General features: G+C 41.5%; 1 protein-coding gene across 1 annotated transcript in view; it reads left to right on the forward strand.

The window, feature by feature from the left end:
• The window catches only part of NAV3 (neuron navigator 3), a 246,980-nt gene that overhangs the window by 133,631 nt on the left and 93,315 nt on the right, over positions 1 to 20,034 (forward strand). The window contains exons 10-12 of the mRNA XM_088522981.1: positions 10,473 to 10,581; positions 10,914 to 11,297; positions 14,611 to 14,730. Coding sequence (XP_088379107.1) covers positions 10,473 to 10,581; positions 10,914 to 11,297; positions 14,611 to 14,730 — 613 coding nt within the window. The remainder of the gene's footprint in view (positions 1 to 10,472; positions 10,582 to 10,913; positions 11,298 to 14,610; positions 14,731 to 20,034) is intronic.

The raw sequence follows: 20,034 nt of genomic DNA on the forward strand, positions 1-20,034 counted from the left end.
ATCATGTATCCTGGCCTTTTACTGCTCTGAACAGAAATGGAACAGCATCAAAAAGAAGAAAAGGGCACTAGGCATCAGAGATATTTCCAATCTGATTATTCAGACTCTGGCATTAGCAGTTGACTGACATAATAGGCAGCAAAACGGAATCACTGGGAAAATGTGGTCAATGTCTCGTGTACAGAGGACAGCAGATGTGTGTCACTCCTAATTGGCATGTAGCAGCACAAAGAATGAAAGGATCAAGTACTGCGTTTGCTGAAAAGAGAGATTATTGTCTGCATTGATGAACTATGATTTAGACATTGGTTGTTTTACCATTGGTGAATATTATGGGAAGAAATGAAATGGTGGCTATTCAGGAGAGTGTCCCGTGATGTTTTTAGCCATGAGAAAGTACAATTAAAGTTTATCTTTATTCTAGTATGATAAAGAAATTTTGCCGGTGGTAGAAAAGGAAATACACAGGGCTTTGTTTCCTTGATATAGTCATTTATCCTCAAAGTGTTAAGATTGGAGATGAATTAGGAGTTTCTTTCACACTGTGATTATCTTTTCCTGATATTTTCCACTTCTGCTCTAGATGAGTATCACCTTTACATTATCTCAGACTACTTATGTGACCCAAACACACTAGCACACAATATTGAGAGTCAAAAAAGGATCAGTAAAGATTTCTCAAGGATCATCTGTTGAAACTGGTCAACAGCCTGCAGAAGGGGGGTCCTACTGTGCTCTCCCACCTCTATTACGTTTCTACTTCATTAGCCTCTATTTTAATTTTTACAGTGCCAAATATTTGCTAGATTTCTAACAAGGCAACTCGGACTAAAATTTTCAGGACCAAGATATCTTAGTCCACATTTAGGTGATAATTGCATAAACTGTCCCACAATTTTGTGATTTCTTACTTCTTCTAGATGCCGTCCCTTGGCTGAGGTTACTGTCCACATAATAGCCAATCAGATCGGATCAGAGCTTCTAATCCACTGCAGGGCCAAATTAACTAATCAGCCTTAAACTAGTCAATTTGAAATCTTAAAATAGACATGTCTGGCCCAGAACTTTCCACAGTGTAAGCAAAAATGGAATGGGGAAAAATAAACTAATTTCTACAAGTTTTAGCAGCATCTTTCTAGACTCTGTTCTCCCTGAGCATTTCAGGATACCAAAACCACGGTAATTTCCTTGCTGCAGTGGCAGACAGTCGTGGCTTTCATTTCTGCATGCCCAGCAAGGCAGTTCACCTCTTCACAGCGTAGCTGCTCCGTGCAGGTCCATCCCCTCCGCAATCTCCCACCCCATGCCAATGCCTAGAGCCAGCTCTGCCTCTTGGTAGAGCTGCTGTAAGTCTGGGTTTCTTCACAGTTCCTGCTAGCAATGTGTTCCAGATGTGACTCAGGGCGCCTCAGACTTCCTTCCCCCACCGCAACCTTTCTGTGGCTCAGCCAGAGCCATCGCAGAGGTTTCCCCCGTGGTGTGAAGCGACACAGCACATGAACACCAGGTCCCCCCAAGCCCAAAGCCCTGCCCTGCAAGCAGGTGTGGAAATGCTTGCTCGCCTGTGCTCTTGGTACCCATTCCTTCAGTAACCCTGCTTGTACTATATATTTCTCTGCAAAATTGCAGTAAAATTTTCCAGACAAGATTTAAAAATGAGAGTGACAACTGATTGATAAAGTAATATCTGAAAACCAGTTTGGCTCTTGATTAATGGCATGATTAAGGACAAGTTGTTTAGACTTTCCTATCCAGTTTTTCCTATTTGTAGTAGCTGTGATGTTTACCAGTCTAATGCCAGCTGGTTTAAGAAGGATGTCAGTAAATTAATAATTTAACAAGCCTTTGAAAATTGTACATGTCTGTAGCTACAAAGTATTATTTTATAGCCAAACATTATCACTGATTTCATAAGTGCTTACATGTTCAAAGAGCTTAACGCAAAGCATTTGATTAAACAATTATTCATGAATTTACAAATATTGACTAATTACAAAAAATCTGAGGCAAGAAGCAAAAATGAAAGAGAAATTTTAAGAGTTGTATGCCAATATCAATGGCAGGATTAGCATAGTAATGTTCATTTTTTAAGCTTTTGTGCTTACTCTGCTTCTTTTTTCTTTCTGAAAGAACTAGCTAATTAATGGGTGTGAAAATAGTTTGCAACATTTTTTTAGCTAAGCTTAGCTGAAGATACTCATAATCCTATGCATTTGCAGATCTATTACATAATTCATATATAAGGCTCCAAACTATGCGCTGAGACATCAAAGAAAGTTTTATCTGACAGAAAAAAAAAATGTCCCTAGATTATTCTTAAAATCATTTTCATAGTCCCTTTAATGAATGATGTAAAAATAAGCTACACTGACTGTGATGGCTTGGAGAAATTCCCTGTGCTGTTCTTCACTTGAACAGGTTCCTCTCTGCTGGGTGGGGAATGACTGAATTGCAAGGTAGGCGAGGAATAGAGCTGTGTCATGACATTTGCTCTCCTGCCAACTCCTCTAAAGCCTGCTTAATTTAGATAAGTTTATGTGTTTGCTGCTATTATTCATAAATTCATAATGGAAGCGCGAGCTTCATAAAAGTGCTTTTCAATGAATAAGCCAGAGAATTCTCCATGTTGCAAATTCATGTTTTGTCAAATGCCACCCGCAGAGCGGTGTGGTACAGCAGAAGAATAAATGCATGTGGTCCAAGATGCGTGTGGGTGTCAGCTGTATTTAAGGATGATTGTGATAACCTGTGCACCAAGTGAGGCGGTGGAATTAATAGGGGAAAAAAGCTCATATAATCTTGTAATTAAGGGCTGCAGTATAATGTGTGAGAGCCCGAAGAAGGCAGCAGGAGCAGCCATGGTGCCTCAGTGTCCTAGCAGTTGACTCCTTGGGTTTGTAATGCACGTGCCAAAGAAATCTTGCGTGGTGGCGGTTGGCGTGTGGATCTTCACCCTCACGGGAGCGAGGGCAGGCACAGGGTGGCTCCGTGCCCACTGCTGCCTGTGGAGAGCAGCCAGGACCTGGTGCTGTTTGGAGGGGAAGAAGTCACCGTTCATCCGCCCGGATTTGCCCTTGGCTTGTGTGGAGCACTGGGGCGGTCACAGCTCTGCCCCCGCCGTCCGGTGCGGACGCGGCGCCCCCTTCATCTGAAATCCCAGCAAAGCCCATCGAATAACCTTAAAAGCTTCCCCTGGTCCCCCAAGCAGCGTGCCCCAGCACGGGAGCACGTGGAGCAGGTGGGCCGCCGGCACACGTGAGGCGCAGGCGTGTGAACAGAAACCTGCGCGGGCCCATGCGGCACCGTGATGGCCAGGCCCCGGGAGCAGGCACGGCACCACGGCCGTCCTCGTGCCGCCTTCAGTTTCCATGCCGAGCAGGTGACAGATCCGTGGTGTTTGGGACCAGCGTGTGCCCAGGCTCAGGGAGCGTTCGTCTTGTCCACTAGTGCTGCGACCTTGTGTGCTGGGTGAGGAGCGGGGCAGGCAGCTCATCTCCCTTGTGGGGGACCTTTGCTTTCTAGGAACCTATGAGTGATTTAATACAGAAAACCCTCATTGCTTGAAAACACTGGATTCTTCTTCTTCTTTTTTTTTTTTCTGGATTAGTGCTTTGTTTATGAAGGTTACTTAATATGCATCATTGCTTTAAAAAAATGCATCATTCCTTTAAAATTTCCAAGAAGTTTCCCCCAGTTTTTTTTTTTTTTTCCCCTGTGTCTTTCTAAAAGCTCTAACTCAGCCAGTGGAAAGCAAGAAGTACACAGATGCTTCCGTTAAAAGCAATTTATTCATGCAGGGATTCTGCAAATAGTCTGTAATTCTTAGGGTGGCATTTTTTAAAGGTTACTCCCCTGTCAAGCTTTCCCAGGTAGGGATTTATGACAACTGCATTTTGGTGGTGTCAAAAGCAGTACAGGGTTTGACAGTGATTTTCATATGTGTATGTTTCTGCATACTTTCTAATGGTATTAATTGCCCCCAGATAAAAAGTTTGTATCCAGAAATTGAATGAAATTCTGCTAGTTCTTTGTTCAGCTGTCCTCATTCCTAGTACTAGCACATTTTTACCGGTGGGAAAAGATACAGTCTTTCACATAAGCCTTTCTCAGTATTTTATTAAAAACAACATTTAATACTGGTGAACTGGTGAACATAGTTCAGACATGATACTGAATAGTTTTATTTAAAAAAAAAAAAGAGCATTGCACTTACTATGATTTCCTCAGAAGGTTGCAAAGCAGTGATTTTATCACAGGTCTTTAATTCTGTAGTAACCTCCGAATCTCACAGAGATGCACACGAGGTGTGTTCTAAAGAGAAAGAAATGAAATGCTTCCTTTTATAAATCACCTTGCAGAGAAGGTACTGCTATGCTTCATTTTGCATCTTAGAATCTTAAATTATATATATATTTTTATTTGTAACAGAAATTGCAAGACTAGAGGACCGTTTGCAAATCTGTTTTCAGCTGCCAGCACAGGGAGTAGCAGTGAGATGGAAGAAATAGTTTGTCATCCTTACCTTCCAGGGAGAAAAATAGTATTTGCCTGTGAGCTTGCCCTTGGTGTAGCATCCCATTCAGGTGCCGCTGTGTCTTGAAACCTGTGGCACTGCAAACTGGGCAGAGGCTTCCGTGTCTCCGGCTTAATTCAGCAGGATGTTTGCTGCCATGGCAGCCAGCAGCATTCACTGCAGTAGCGGAGAAGAGTCATATATCTGGGAATGCAGGTTGAATACTAAAATGTGAGGAGGCTTGTGCAGAGCTTTGCTTCACTGGTTAATTTTGGCTCTTTATTGAGCTCTGACGTGGAGGCAGCACTTGCAGTTCCGTGTCAGCCCGTCTAAAGTGACGAGGCGAGCGCTGGGCTCAGGCACGAGCCGGTGCGAGGGGGGAAGCGAAGCCGCGGGCGGCCCTTGCGCGCACTCGGGGTTTCAGAGCGCGGCAGCTGCGGACAGAGATGCGGGCCCATCGCTCGCATGAGCCCGGCGACTGCATGCAGAGAGGGAAACACGGTTGGCTTTTGGGATTACTTCTGTGCTGGAGCAGAGTGTTTGATCAACTCTCTTCTGCTTGAGAGAAATGCAAGTCAGAGGGACTGCAAGTGCTGCAGATTAGCGTGACAGGAGCGAAGTGGCTCAGCAGAGACGGCAGCGTAATTTTTAAGGAAAAGGACTGTGCCTGCCTGGTCGCTCGCAGTTCAGACCCAGCGTGGTTGAGCTGCGCTTTTCATCACGAGCACGAGTATCTGCTACCTGGCATGTGCAGCGTGCGGGGCAGGAGGCATCTCCTCTTGAGCCTTGCTGAGGAACTGAACTGCTGCCTGTCTGAAGAGCTAGGAAGTCTGGCTGAGGCGAAGCCCCCACGATGCAGCGACCGGCTGAGCTGTCCGTGTTCAAAGGCAAGGAGGTCAGAAGCGGGTGTGCTCGTCTCCAGAAGCAGAAGTCCCTGACCAATCTCACGCTCATCGGCGAGGTGGAGAAGAGGCGATACTCCTGCAGGGAAAACTGGTTCGGAAACACCTCCAAGTCCAGCCAGAGTTACCAGCAGCAGGAGGCAGAGGCTGCCAGTAGGAGCTCCCTTTCCAGGTCCCTCTCCAAGTCTGTGCACTCCCTGTGCCACACCAGCCTCTCCACACCCCAAACGTTCCAGGTGCTCCCGCCTGCCCGGAGCCGGACGTCTGGGAGATCAGCAGCCCGGCGGGCAGGCGAAGGCCTAGGGATCGATAATGAGGAAGGGGAGAAATTGGACGATGAAAATGCGCCCCGCGCATCCCGTTTCCCCAGCAGGAGCTGGACAGAGGAGGAGGAGGAAGGCTGCTTGCGTGAAGGGACCGCGCATCTGGATGAAGATGTCATCATAACAATGCTGGGTGACCTAGAACAAGTCCTTTATACTGATATTTTAGGTAAGTCGACTTCAGCTTGACATGTGAAAGAGCAGGCGGAGACCTATGTTAGGACATATCTGCACAGAGCAGATTTCTGCACTTGACAGTGATGTCGTGAGACAGAACTGGGCTTATTTGCAATAGTAAGCAAAAATGGGGGTTTGCTATTTCCTCCTTGTTTGCTTACTCTTAGATCCAAAGACTGTAAGAAATAAAGTAAATGTCTAAATCACTTTTGATAGCTGCATGGGCAGCAGCTCCATGTGCATAATCGAGCACAGTGGTGTTAGCTGTTCAAAAAAATAAAGCAAAACATTTAAGTGCTGTTAGCTTACTCATCAGTAATTTAGTTTTAATGACATTTGTTCTCATGAAGCTAAAATTGGAATCCAAAGTTTGGTTTAGATAGGAAATGTCTTAGCCTACTTACAAACTGCCTAGCCATTATTCCTCCTTGTTACCCCTATTGCTGGTAATTCCATCCATAAACCTGGAATTATGGGCATCAGGGTTTCACAGTTTAGTTATACCAGGGCATGCTAGGGAGCATTTGAAATCCACAGCCATAGGTGTTTCAAAAGACTTCTGAGCTCCTGGTTTTGCTTTTCATCTTTCGTTCCTCTAAAAAATGCTCAAAGTGTTTATTTCTGAAGCGTGTGCTTCAAGAGGTCAAGCGGTTGGCGTGTCTGCTTGTTCCTCCCAGGCTGTGCAGCATGTGTCCTGTCTGGAGGCGTTTCACTGGTCAGTGTGTTAGGCCCTGTCTGTGTTGAAGATACCGTTTTTGTGGTATATGCAAAGTAAAAAGCTCAAAATGATGAAGAAAAAATACATTCTATTATGAGTCTAGGCCAGTATTCTAGAAGAGGCAAACGTGGCTTTTCTGGAAATCAGGGGCTGGTAGCAAAGGAAGCCACGTCCTACACCTGCCTTGCTGCTCTTCAGCTGTCTGTCCCTGAGCAGATCCCCGCTCACTCATGGACCTCAGTTTCCCCACTTACAGACTAATCCTGGTACTGGCCTTTGTGAATGGGGGAACTGCTTGTTACTTGTAAATCCTTTCATGAAAATCTGGTTATTAATGGACTTACTATTTTCTTATTATCTGCTTTGGGCTATAACTACATGCATGCAAGTGTTAAAATCATCGTGAACTTTATTATTAAGTGTGCAATTGTGAGTAAGCTTTAGATTTGTGAACTCAGAAGTTTAGTTTAGGTAGTTTCGATAAAACCCTTATTTTGATATCTTGTGAATGTATCTCATACAGGGAAAGAAAAGATTGTGCTCCAGGTATTCATCAAGGGAACCTGCTCATTGCTTATAGGCAAGAATTGGGAACAATCTTTTGAAATATTTATTTTTTGTATATATGAGGAAGCTACAAGTGATTTGAGCCGATTATATTTCATGGGGCCAGCGAAGTATTTATATCAGACATTAATGTAAGAGGAACAGAATTTTGCAAGAAATTTTTAAGGAACCTTACTTTTAGTCTGGCATATCCTGGTCTCTCCATGTGTAAAGTAGAATTACTTTTCTTTGATGTAAAATAAAGAAAGAACTGCTGGAGACAGCAAGCCAGAGAGTGTTTCTGGTATGTTAGGTCGTGCGGATATGGGCAGACTGTAGGATGGCAGTGGGCCAGGTTGGTAAGGAGTGTGGAGGAGTGTGATCCTTTTGAACCCGTATGGCGAGTCCCATCCTGCTGCAGTCAGCAGGCTGTTGCTTCCAACCTGTAAAGAGTAGCTACTTTTCAGAATACAGAAGGCAGTTAACCATCTCTATGGTCATTCTTATACAAGAAGACGTGAGGGAGACAGGTGGAAGGCCATGGTGCTGTCCTGAAAATGGAGAAGAACGTCAAATGTGCAAATTAGGTTTATGCAGAAAATTTGTGAAGTCTCATTTTCTTCTTCTGCTTCATGACTTCATCAATGGTTTTATATAAGCCTGTCAAAAGGGCCCTGTGATAAGGAGGGAAAGGAAAAAGAACAAGTATTTTTAAAACACCTCATAGTAATGAGGATTTTGTAAGTAGTACTGGGCAGTATTTTAAGACCATAAAACTCCAAATTGATATTTTTTTACAAAAAAAAATGGTAGAGAGGTTTTGAAATTATCCCTCGTATCAGTGAGAAATCAAAGGAGATTAGACCTCAAACCTTGCACCTTGCAAGGATAGAATAATGTTACTTTGAATAAGGTAGTTTGTCTGAGGGTGAAATCCCTGTTTTTTTTTTTTTCTGTGAAGTTACGTTTTGGCAGTTTGCCATGTATATGTCTTTTTTATTGCAATTATATATCTTAAGGCTTTGTTGTACTATTTACTGTACAATATATAATAAAAAGACAGTTCCTGTCATTTTTGCTGCAATAACTTGCAGTGTTAACGTGAAGCAAAAGAACAACTGGCAAGGATAAATGAGGAAGGAAAGGGCAAAGTCACTGCAAATATGAATTATCTTCGGTTCCTCAAATAACTATATAGGATTTTTATTGAATTGCCTTTTTTCTGCCTGATTATACCTTGGATTTGTCTCTCTGTGTACATAACAGAAAATCCTCCAGTATTAGCAGGGATGAGCTGTTCTTTCAGCCCTGGTTTGGGGCCTCCCTGGTTAAGGTCTTGTGGAACAATTTAGTTTGTAAGTAAGTGAACTCCTTCCCTAGTCAGAACTCAAATTTAAGATTTTTAAGGGAGCTGTTGTTCAAATATGGTTTGCTTCTGCAGATTTTCCCTTATATTTGAAATAAATCTGTCACGGTACCTATGTAAAACCAGTTTAAAGGGAAAATTGTGTTGTGTTTATGAGGATTGTACTGAGGATACAGTTGCAGCTTTAGCTACCATGTCTGTCTATGACCGTTCACATACTTGTGGTCCTGCTGCAAGCCAGCCTCGGTATAATTTACCCATGCCTTCAAACGGATGTTGAGATTAAATTCCTTTTCCTTTTCATATTTTTTTTCCTGTGGAACCTACAACCTTCCCAAATGGTACACCTTGCTTTCCCTCAGAGATGTCACACTTCTTGAATTTTTATCCTGTATAAACTCACATAAAGCCCTAGGAGAGGGAAAGGCAGCAAGAGAATGAGAAATACTTGTGTGTGCAAATGTATTTTACATTATACAAGTGTGAAATATCTAAGCACTGCCCAGTACTTTGTCTCTACTTGGATCTCAGTTTTGCATGACGTTGAATTTAAATTTGCAAGACTGTCTCCTCTTCCATGAATCCAAAGATGACTCAGTTCCTTCATGTTGCAGGAATTCCAAAAGGAAGTCGGAAGCTTGTTCTCTCTGTTGGATGAGAATGCTGAAATTTAGAATTAAATATTAAAGATATTTTTAGTGGTTGCACAGTTTCATTATAGATTATAACAGTACCAGAATGAGGAGTAAAATCAAGTTAGCAAAATGAGGTATGACATGAAATTTATCATTGATGGAATCAAAAGGAAACAATTTGCCCTTCATGTGCAATGCTGACATTGTGCACATAATTAGAATAATAATGGTTCCTGCCAACCTTCCTTCAAGGTTGGGACAGAGCCAGATGCAGGATACTAGCCTTGAACAAACCAGTGGTTTTGTCACAGATTTCGTTTCAGTATTCTTTAATTCTACAAAAGAAAAGACACAAAATTATGTTAATTGAAAGTCACTGGTATGCACAAAGTATTACTGAACTAAAGTTCCTCAGTATATGAATATGCTGGAACACGTCCATTTCCATATCTTACTTTATGACTACAAAATCTTTATATTGCAGATTGCTTTTATTGCATTTCCCTTTTGCAACACAGAATATATAATTTTATTTTTTCTTCTTTTTATTTTTTTCAATTGCGTGAAGTAGTTGTGATTCCAGATGCTCTGTGTGAAGTTCTGTGGGCTTTGCTCTTCAGGAAACCAGAGTAGATTGTCCCAATGCATCCCTGAAGGCCGTTAAAATCCATAATTCTATAAATGATGTGTGTGCTTAGAGTGTTTTGATTTTTATCCCCAGTAAAACACATGAAAAATAATCCCTCACTTCAGGAAACTATTCCATTTGAGGAAGGATGCGTTAGTAAGTGCCTGACTTAAGGAGTACTTTGAAATAGCCTGGATGTTAAGTGCATACTGAGAAGTTGTTATAACGGTCATCCCACTTCTTTCCAGACGCGGATTTAGTGTGGCTTTATTTCCTACTAAGTCATGTAAAATGTCAAGGAGGAGAAAGAGACTGTGTAATGTATCAAGTGGTCTGGGACTGCATCCTGCCTTGATTACAGAGGATAACAATCCAAACACTGTAAATCTGAATTTCATTAATATATTTGGGCTCTATCAGGGATACTTCACTAGAACGCTTTTAAATGTTTTTTTTTTTTTTTTTACGTATCACATTTTATTTACAAGCATATGTGTGTTTTATTACTGAAAGGATGAGGTTTTATTTTTTAAAAGGTTAAAAGAACAGATACACAGACTAGAAATATAACATCTGTATGTATTCTTCACTATCAATGCACTTCATTTAACCTTCTATACTTGGGTACACCGAAATATAGGCTCATGTTGTTGTTTTCTTCCAGGGGAAGACCCTGAAACAAGAAGAATGCGAACTGTAAAGAATATAGCAGACCTGAGGCAGAATTTGGAAGAAACTATGTCCAGCCTCAGAGGGACCCAGATAAGCCACAGGTACCTGGGTTTTGTGCAGAACTTGGGAATGAAGAGGGTGTCATCTGCTGTATGACTGAGAGGCTCGCGGGGGAAAATCAACGGTGGTGTTGTCCATAATGTTGTCTTGATTGCCTCAACACCTTAAATGTGACTTTAATATGTTTTTCCGTTCAAGTCTGTCTTATAAAATCATTCACAGAGCTGGATATCACTTTGTATTTGAGTGCCTATAACGTTGTTTCCAGGTTATTTTATAAGAGGTTAGCACACGCACAAGCGCCTCCGTTTCTCCTTATTTCTCGGGAGCAGAGCAAGCGCAGCGGGTTGACTCCCCCCTTTCCTCTCGGCAGCACGCTGGAGACAACCTTCGACAGCACCGTGACCACGGAGGTGAACGGCAGAGGCCTGGCGGGCCTGGCGGGCCGCGCCGCGCCGGTGACGTGGCGCCTGGGGCAGGCCAGCCCGCGGCTGCAGGCCGGCGATGCGCCCTCCCTGGGCGCCGGCTACGCGCGCAGCGCCGGCACCCGCTTCATCCACACGGACCCGTCGCGCTTCATGTACACCACGCCGCTGCGCCGAGCCGCCGTCTCCCGCCTCGGGAACATCTCGCAGATGGACGTGAGCGAGAAAGGCGGCAGCGACTTGGAGATGTCCGCTGAAGTGGACGTTGGCGGCTACATGAGCGATGGCGACATCCTCGGGAAAAGTCTCAGAGCTGATGACATCAACAGTGGGTAAGCAGCATTTTGCCCCTTTAAAACTAATGAGTGATTAGAGCTCATTAGTAGGGTTAATGGGGTTAACCATGATAACCACGATAGGGTTTTCCATAACTGATTTTGGCACACGAGCAAGTTTCATTATGGATGCTATGTGATATAAACAAAATACATGATACATGCATAGATACAAAATCAAGCCGCTAAGCTGACAGTGATGTTCTTACCTGCCTTTGAATATTCTTCTCCGTTAGCATCATCCCAACTTTGCTATTACTGCAATTAGAGCAGAAGTACCTATTACTTTTTACTGGAATTTCTCAGTTGTCTAGTAAGCCATCGTTTTGTACGACTTGCCTTGGGATGGGTCCTCTTTCAGTATTTTTATTTTTTCTTTAAGATTCTAGTGATATTGGATGCAGCTAACAAAAAGCAGTTGCTGACAGGCCTGGCTTCTCTGTTTCCACTTTAGATGTTGTCTAGTCTAGTCTGTAGGATAGGCCTTTACCACAATTTTTCAGCTGTGTATATCATCTCAGTTGTAGGAATAGCTTTTGAGATACAAATAGATCAGTCACTCTCCTGGCTTACTCAGTAGAAAAAATGACAATTATTTTTTATCTTTCCTGTCTATATTTGTTTTCTTCTTCAGTTGATTGACTTTGGGGAACTGATTTCTGTCTGATACTGAGAGGGACTGCTGTACTTTTTTCATGTGGAACTTACTTGACTTTCTTTACAGAAGAGACTTTTTGGTTTTTTAAAAGTCGCTATGTGTGCCAGTGATTGTTTCTGACTGATTTATGGTTATGTCTAATATAGGCCTTTTCTGTTGAGACAGCCGAAAAAAAACCCACCTTAGCTTCAAATGACTGTGTAAGAATTCTTATATCAATCATATGAACATAAATCACTTAATTTCTATGTATGTCAGAACTCTTAAAGCATCAAATAAGAAGAAAAGAAAAAGCACCATGTTAGTGATTCATCCCTTTTTAACTTAGCCATCAATGCTGTCTAAAATGTTACTTCAGTGGAAACGTTGTTAGCATCTCAAGACTGCTTGATAGCTGAGGGAGTATTGGTTGGAATGAAAATCCCACAGCCACATCACTCCTGGGCACTGTATGTGTTTGGCACTCCTGCTGCCTATGGAATCTGTAGGGCTGGTGCATAGCCATGATAAACAGTGGCCAAGCAAATAGGACGTGCTGCGCTCCTAAAACAAATGTAAGTCTGTGACTTGGGCTTGGTCAGTGTAGTATCTCACCTCAAGTACCATCCAGTGGTGGATATCTAGAAAGAGATACAAGAAAAGAAATATATTTCTGTATTTCCTGATAACACTCCCTCTGTGATGTGTGAATGGAGTCCTGCTGGGAAGCTTGTCTACGGCATAGCATTAGAGGCTGGAAATTGGGTGCCGTATTCAGGTGGGCTAGAACAGAGAGTGAAGTGAAGGGAATTAGTAGGAGGAGCTCAGAGTCACTCAACTGCAAGATCCAAATAGAGAATAGCAATCTTGAAAATATAAGACCTCAATGTCTTAAGACCCTTTTTCCAAAAAAGAAGTATAAATTATGTTTTTGATGGATGTATATGCTTATTAAAAAAATAAGAAAAGGAAAAAAGGCAGGGGAGAACCCTTTGCAGTGCCTGATGAGTTGTATTAATTAGCTTATCACATTAGAGAATGAATATAGTCATCTTGTTGTGTGAATTTTCTTTGCATCTGTAATAAGGATGACTCAATAGACAGTAAGTTGCAATGTGCTCAGTTCACATTTTTAGGTATGTTAAATGTTAAAAGTAAGTTAATATGCTCTGAAAATCCAGGATTCATTGAGCCATATAAAGTCTTATCTCCCTTATTCCTCGCCCATTTTCAGTTTAATTACTTTAAACACTTGGGGGTAGGAGTGCAGTAGTAATTAGGAATCAGTGTGGAGAAGGCCTGTTGCACTTGCTAAGCCTCTCCACTCAGGCCTTATTTATACAGGGGAAAAAAATCCATATAGCCTGGATTTCATTCAAACTGCAGCTCAGTTTAATATACCGTCTCAGAGCCTTGGCCTCTACTGCACAATTCACTTCTCAATGCATAATCTGTCAGAGAGTCCAAGCTGTGACTTTAATAAAAGGGCAAAGTAGTGTGTAAGGTAGTATTTTACCTTTGAAAGAAAGTGCAAAGCTCTCTTCTGCAGGCCCCAGAAACCAGGGTTTCGGAAAATCCTGTCCTCACCCGTATATGTTGAGTGGCACTGTTCGTTTTATAGCTCTAGGAGAAGGGCTGTTGAAGATTATGTGAACTGTGGGTGAGCTCCAGTCAGCCATTTTAACCCTCCTCCCAGGATGGGGACAGTGCCCTTTTCAGGAGGCTTGTAAATTTACCTGAAATAGTTTTCCTGGGGTATTCCTAAATTTCTGTTTCTGTGTGTGTATATCCATATTAATATTATAACTAGTGCAGTGCCATAGAAGTGTGGGAGCCTTTGAAAAGAAGGATTTGCCAACTACGTAGTGGGTTATGGTACTGAAGATACCATAAAACAGGAAGAGGGAGGGGTAAAAAGAAGAGCAAAAGAAGAAAGAAGGTTTAACGCAAGGTATTCTGAGAAAAAATGGGCAGATCTGCAGAGCTGGAAGGGTTTGTTGGATGGCTCAATTATAAGCACCAAAGTTTAAGTCCCTTACAGAGACAAATTCTAGGTAGGTGTTTCAGGAATTGTGGCTGCTTCTTGAAACTTTTAATAGCTCTCTAGTGAGTAAGCACTACTGACCTTTCTTTTCAGTTCATTAGTGGTTCATTAGAAGGTGAAGAGGTAGAATCAAGGAGAAGGAGCACGGATATAAACAAACAGGTTCTTTATTTGCTTTTATAAGGGCTACAGAGGATATCTGCCCTCATGTCTGAGGGACTACAAAACTGGTTCTCAGTTTTGGTTTATTGACCCTCCGATGTAAATGGGTGACACTATTTTCCTCCCCTTTTCCCCCAGAGTGAAGTTTCTTGGATCGGGTGCAGCTCTTTGACAAGACTGCAATACTTAAAGTCAACTTAGAGAGATACTTGATGGCCTCATCTAAATAGGTTTTCACAAAACAGGTTTCTGTGTAAGCCATCAAAAAAGGCGAAAGTTGCTAGAAAATAAGCATGTAGCTCATCTCACGGCACTGGACACACAAGCTGAGACTATTTAGAAGAAGTCTACGAGCTAACAGGTCTACGAGCTTTAGACATTTGAATTCTACAGTCAATTAACTTCAGAAGGAAACACAGTGGCCAGATGGCTGCCTTTCCCATGATTGACCACACATTTATTTTCAGGTACATGACAGATGGAGGCCTCAACCTATATACAAGAAGCCTGAACCGAATTCCAGACCTAGCTGCTTCTCGAGACGTCATTCAGAGAGGGGTTCATGACGTGACTGTGGACGCTGACAGGTAACTGCTTTGTTTAGTGTGAAGCTGCCTGAGATTTTTCAGATATTTTTTCATCCTTCACACTTGCTGACATATCAAACTTTTGTTCATGCGGAATAGCAAATGAAAGTGCATTTCTGAAACTGCTACTTTTTTGGGTGCAGGGCAGAGTATATCAAGTACTGTAGTGGGAAAAAGCCAGTGCCTCACAGAAGAAAGGAACTTGGAGGATAAATTTGAAAATATAAGAAAAAATATTGAGGAGCCCAGACCTAATCTTCAATCTGAAACCTCTGAAATAGGGCAGGAGTTTACAGGTTGCCTTGCCAGCTGGTGGGTGTGGGGCAGGGAAGATACATGAGGTCCAAATGCAGCAGAGTTTGCGTGTGCCTGATGCAGCAGTTCAGAACACCTGGGACTGCCTGGGGTGATGACGCCCTCTTCTTCTCCTCCCATTTGGACCTCTGGTGGTGTTAGAAGAAAGCAAGACCCCTGGGAAGTGGGAAATGAGGGTGGGCTTGTATCCGATTCTCTGTGCAGTTTAAAAAATGGAGAAAACACTGTCCTGCCCTTATAAACTTGCATACAGGCGTAGGCATAAACATGTGTTTCTACTGGTACCTGTCCAGATTAGGCAGGGGCTTTCTCTGAGATGTTTTCCTTGAGCTGAAAGCAGATTCAGACATTGTGGCTTGTGTCCACTTCTGGGTAATATAAATGCATAACCCAGCTTTTGCAGAACCTACAGATGTCAGCTCTGGGGTTTTGATCAGACCATCATATAGATAAAGAGCAGCTGCAACATTTGGCAGTCTTCAGATTTAGGGGTTTGATTTCAGTCCCATCTTTCTTTAATCAGTTTTCCCTTAAGGAATAAAATGTTTTTAATCATGAAGGGACGAAAGGTTCAAAGAGTGGCTTTTGTTTTACAAATCCAGCAAATTAGTTGAAGAAGTTTTAGGGTATTAACCTATCCATGATATTATTTTTTACTTTTCATGGATTTCTGGTGAGAGTATATCCATGAAACAGATCAGATAGATAGATACAATCTGCTTAGTCGAACAGTGAATACTGTGCACTCGGAAAAAGGAGACAATTTTCGTCTATAGGTCCAGTTAGTTAAAAAAAGAATGTTTCTTTAGGTAATATATTATCATTTGTTGACCTTGCAAAAAAAAAAAAGTCTTTTTTAGATAGTAATTCAAATGAATGCTGCTTGGTTCTTTGGAACCGACGTGATGCACGGACCAGAGATGCAAGGTGGGCGTTTAAGAAAATAATTTGGATAGAACTCAGCAACAGAAGGAGAAAATGAGAAATGAGATGTGGGCAGGAGGACTTTTGTGGAGCTGTGTATGTGAGAAGGAGAACCTTAAGCTTAAAGTGGGAGAGAGGGTGGAAAATTTGAAGCATGGGAATCATACAATTAAAGTCAGAGAATGCTGCTGACACCCACATTTTTGTGCTTCTCCATGTCTTTCGTTCACCTGGGACTCAAAGATATTATAAGCCTTCCCACGGTGCAGTATTCACACCCAGATTTCAAGCCACCCACATTTTCCCTGGAAAAAGGAGGTCCAAATTTAGAGATTTTTAAATTTTACTCATATTCTTCAAACTTCAACTATCACTTGAAAAATCCATGGTTTTGTTTTATGTTCAAGAGTTATGTATGTGTTAATTTGATCTGCATAGTCTGCAGGTACTTAGATGTTTTGCATGTTACTACAGGAAAACTGTCATCAGTTCTCTATTAATAAGATTATCCAGCACTTCCCCATACACAAATCTATTTTGGTTTGTTTGTATAGTTTTGTCAGGCTGGCTAGAAAATGTAAGGCTAAAAACTACTGTGGTGTTTCTGAGTCTTTCATCTCCAAGTCTAGCGTCTGTTAAGCTTTGGAGCAGGGACTTCAGATTTGTCAGGAGATTTATTTTGAGTCAAGGATCTAGTCTGGAGAGAAAAATTGACCAACTTTACACACACAAAAAAAATGTGATTCATGCATATTCAAGAAAGATTTATTTGATCTCAGCAACTTAAATTTCCATATATTCCATCTTCACTGTACGTTCTCAAACTGCTCTTGGCATTAGCAAATGGCATGAGCACGCCCCAGATTTTTGAGTTTACGGTCACAGATGTGAAGGAGGATATATGTAACAACTGTTTCCCTTTGCACCAAGAATGAAAGCAAGACTCCTGGCAATTCTGGACCTCCCAAAAAGAGGTGTCATGGAAAATATGGTATACTATCTTGTAATTAAAGACGTTATCATTACGCACAGGTATAAGAGATTTAAATTATGGTTGTCTGACAAGTCTTTTCAATTGTTCATTTTAATGCAATCTTAATCATGTTCTTTTGACACAGCTTTTTGTTTGTATATAAGTGTATGCTATGCCTTAAAGCAGCAAGAACGTGTTTATGAAGCGTGAAAAACTGCTCATTTTATGAGTTCTGATAATAACAAAATTTATGTTTGCCAAAATGGGTCATAAAAAACTGTAGTAGGTCACTAAAAAATAATAATTGCTTATCCTGTTCTTCAACAATGCATGTTACATTTATGATATGAAATCAGGTGGCAGAAGCAATACGGAGATTGCTGAGATTATTTCTTTGTTTGGCAGGGTAGGTTTTGGTCCTTAACAGCAGCCCAGGTACCTGCAATTTTATCTTATCCCATGTAGCATTTTAGAGATGACTTTGCACTCTGAGGGAAAAATAATAGAGTTTGTGTCAAGGCTTCAAGGAATGCCTTGCCACCCATATGCTGCACTTCCATGGAAAAGGACTGCTGCCCTTTCCGTCAACCCTGCGGTCTATTGAAGGACATGTGCCTGCTGTATATATTATCATTAATCTTTTGTCATAATTGGCAAGATTTTCCATGGCCTTTCTGTTGTAAAGAACTGTGCTGGCATCTCTGTGCAGGGAGAAAATAAATGATATGCTGCAAATATCTAATTTACATTAACAGGAACCAAGTTTCAGTATTCTGTCTATCACTACAGCCAGCAACTTGCTGACAGCAGCTCATGTTCCTGATGATAATTGAGCTTGGGTTTTCCCTGACAACCTCCGTTACAGCTTCTGTGAACATTTTATAGCTTTTTCTGTTAGTGAGCTGTCAGTAGGTAGGTTGGGCTAATGATGTTTCCAAGGGTAATGCCGCTCCAGGCAGAGGCATGCTTTCAGTCTGATTCTTATTTCATGGATAAACCAGCGTTAAATTATTAAATGTAGAGGTATGGAACTGGTGTAAAAGAGAATCAGGTCCACAACTCGAGTCATTCCACTCCAAAGAGTTTCAGGTTCAATCTGCTTCTTTGCGCCACTCTGGTGAATGCCAAAGAGCAACTGTTGAAGCATCTCCCTCAGGCAGGTCGCTAAGGTAACTTAGCCTATGGGTGCTCATCCAGATAATATGATGGAGTTGTTCATAGGGCAAGTAGTATTTTATTAGTAATAAAAAGTAAAACGTGAACGCAACGTTAGCTAAGGCCCAAATATTGCCTGTGTTTTGCTATAGAAAGCATATCGCTTTGGAAAGGGACATGGTGAAATTGCTTGTTGTGCTGAAAGAATTATGATAGTTCAGGGAAAGGATGAAAGGACACTGAAGGGCACTAGATGTTGACAGTTGTATTTTCTTCTTTTGCTTTTTTTTTTTTTTTTTTTTTGTAATTTGGACTTTTTTGGGGGGTCTCTAAGTGCATCTTCCTTGTAAGTTACCTTGCTTCAAATATCATAAGAAATTCATTAGAGTAGAAAGATGGATGGTTTGTAGTGGGTGTAATATGGGATGCGCCTGGGAGAGCTCTCTGTGGGATGCTATTGCTTTTCATTTATTGTTCTGTCTTCCTCCTCTTCATTCTAGCATTTGCCCCCTGGGATTCATAGAGGGAGTATTTGAGGAATATTCTTGGAGTTCAAAACCTTTTTCAAAGTAAGATGAGCCAAAAGAGATTAGACATAAGCAAATAGAATGGATTATGTTCTTGGCAAAAACAAAACAAAACAAAACCCCAGGTCAATTGAAAAGTAAGTTGTGATAGTTCCTGTATTGTCTATATAAACTTTTTTTAAAGGTAGTTTAATCAATCCCTTTTAGAAGGGGATATAGCTCCACTGAGTTTAACCATGTTGTTCTGACACCCCCCTGTACCAGGTGAATTTAGCACATAGTATCAGATTCTTTTTCTATCAAATCATTTGCTATCATATCATTGCTATCATAGCAATAAACGTGCAACCACATTCCCCTCTCATCCCTTGACTGCACCTTTTTCACCTGTGCTTTGGATGAAGCTGCTTGAGAAGCTTTAATGGGAACTGCTGCTTCTGCTGCCTCCTTGCCTGGATCCGAGCCCCATTCGCACCGACTCAGAGTTCATATGCACAGGGAGTCTTTAAAATGCCTGCACCATCTGCCACATGTGCAGAAGATATTTGGCAGTTATCTTAGCCTAGCTCAGGCAGGCTTGTTTGTTCTCAGCCAAACCATAATCACTATAGTACATTATTAATCATAATTATAATAAAATAATCTCAGATTTGGCCTGCAGCTTATTAACTAACTTCCTGCCTGAATGACTATAAGTCTTTTCTGGTATTTGTTTGAGCAGATGAATCTTGAGCTGGAATATTATATTTCTGGAAATTCAGGGCATTGAATCCAGGACTTTGCTTCATAGTGGTGGTGGTAGCAGAAAAAAGCCAAAAGAGATCACAAGGAGTAACTTAAAATCCTAGAGCAGACAGTGCTAATGGCTAATGCCATTGGGGATTTAACCCTTTTGGATGCAGTCCAGTGGGCAAGCAAAACATCAAGTAGATACTTCTAATACTTTCTGGGGAAAAAAAAGCAAGAGTTCTGCTATACTGAGCTTTGTATGGAGGCTCCCTATAGTTTTGCTGCACCTGCCTTCATTGCTAAGTATGCCTGGGGTTGCTGTTGTGTGCCACAAATTTAAAAAGTCATTATAGCTCTTAAAGTCAGCTTGGTTTACCCGATCATGTGATCTGCTATAATTTTCCTGGTTGTGATTTTATAGTGTTTAGTGTGTTCATAAGACACTGGCAGAATTATAAATATCTACACCTCACTGTTTTTGCAATTATTACTCAAATATCTCCAAAAAGCATAATTAAAGAATCTCTCTTGTGGAGCAATTTAAATTTAAAACTCTATTTTTACTATTGTTGTTATCTTCTCCACTTTTAATCTTCCATAATTTCCTTTCACAGCTGTTACTGTTAACATTTCCCACCATTTGCTTTTATTATTCTCAAATGATCTTACATTTCCATAATC

Source organism: Tinamus guttatus, unplaced genomic scaffold (assembly GCF_059628265.1).
Source record: "Tinamus guttatus ecotype Peru unplaced genomic scaffold, ASM5962826v1 Tinamus_guttatus_pri_ptg000171l, whole genome shotgun sequence".
Classification (NCBI taxonomy): domain Eukaryota; kingdom Metazoa; phylum Chordata; class Aves; order Tinamiformes; family Tinamidae; genus Tinamus; species Tinamus guttatus.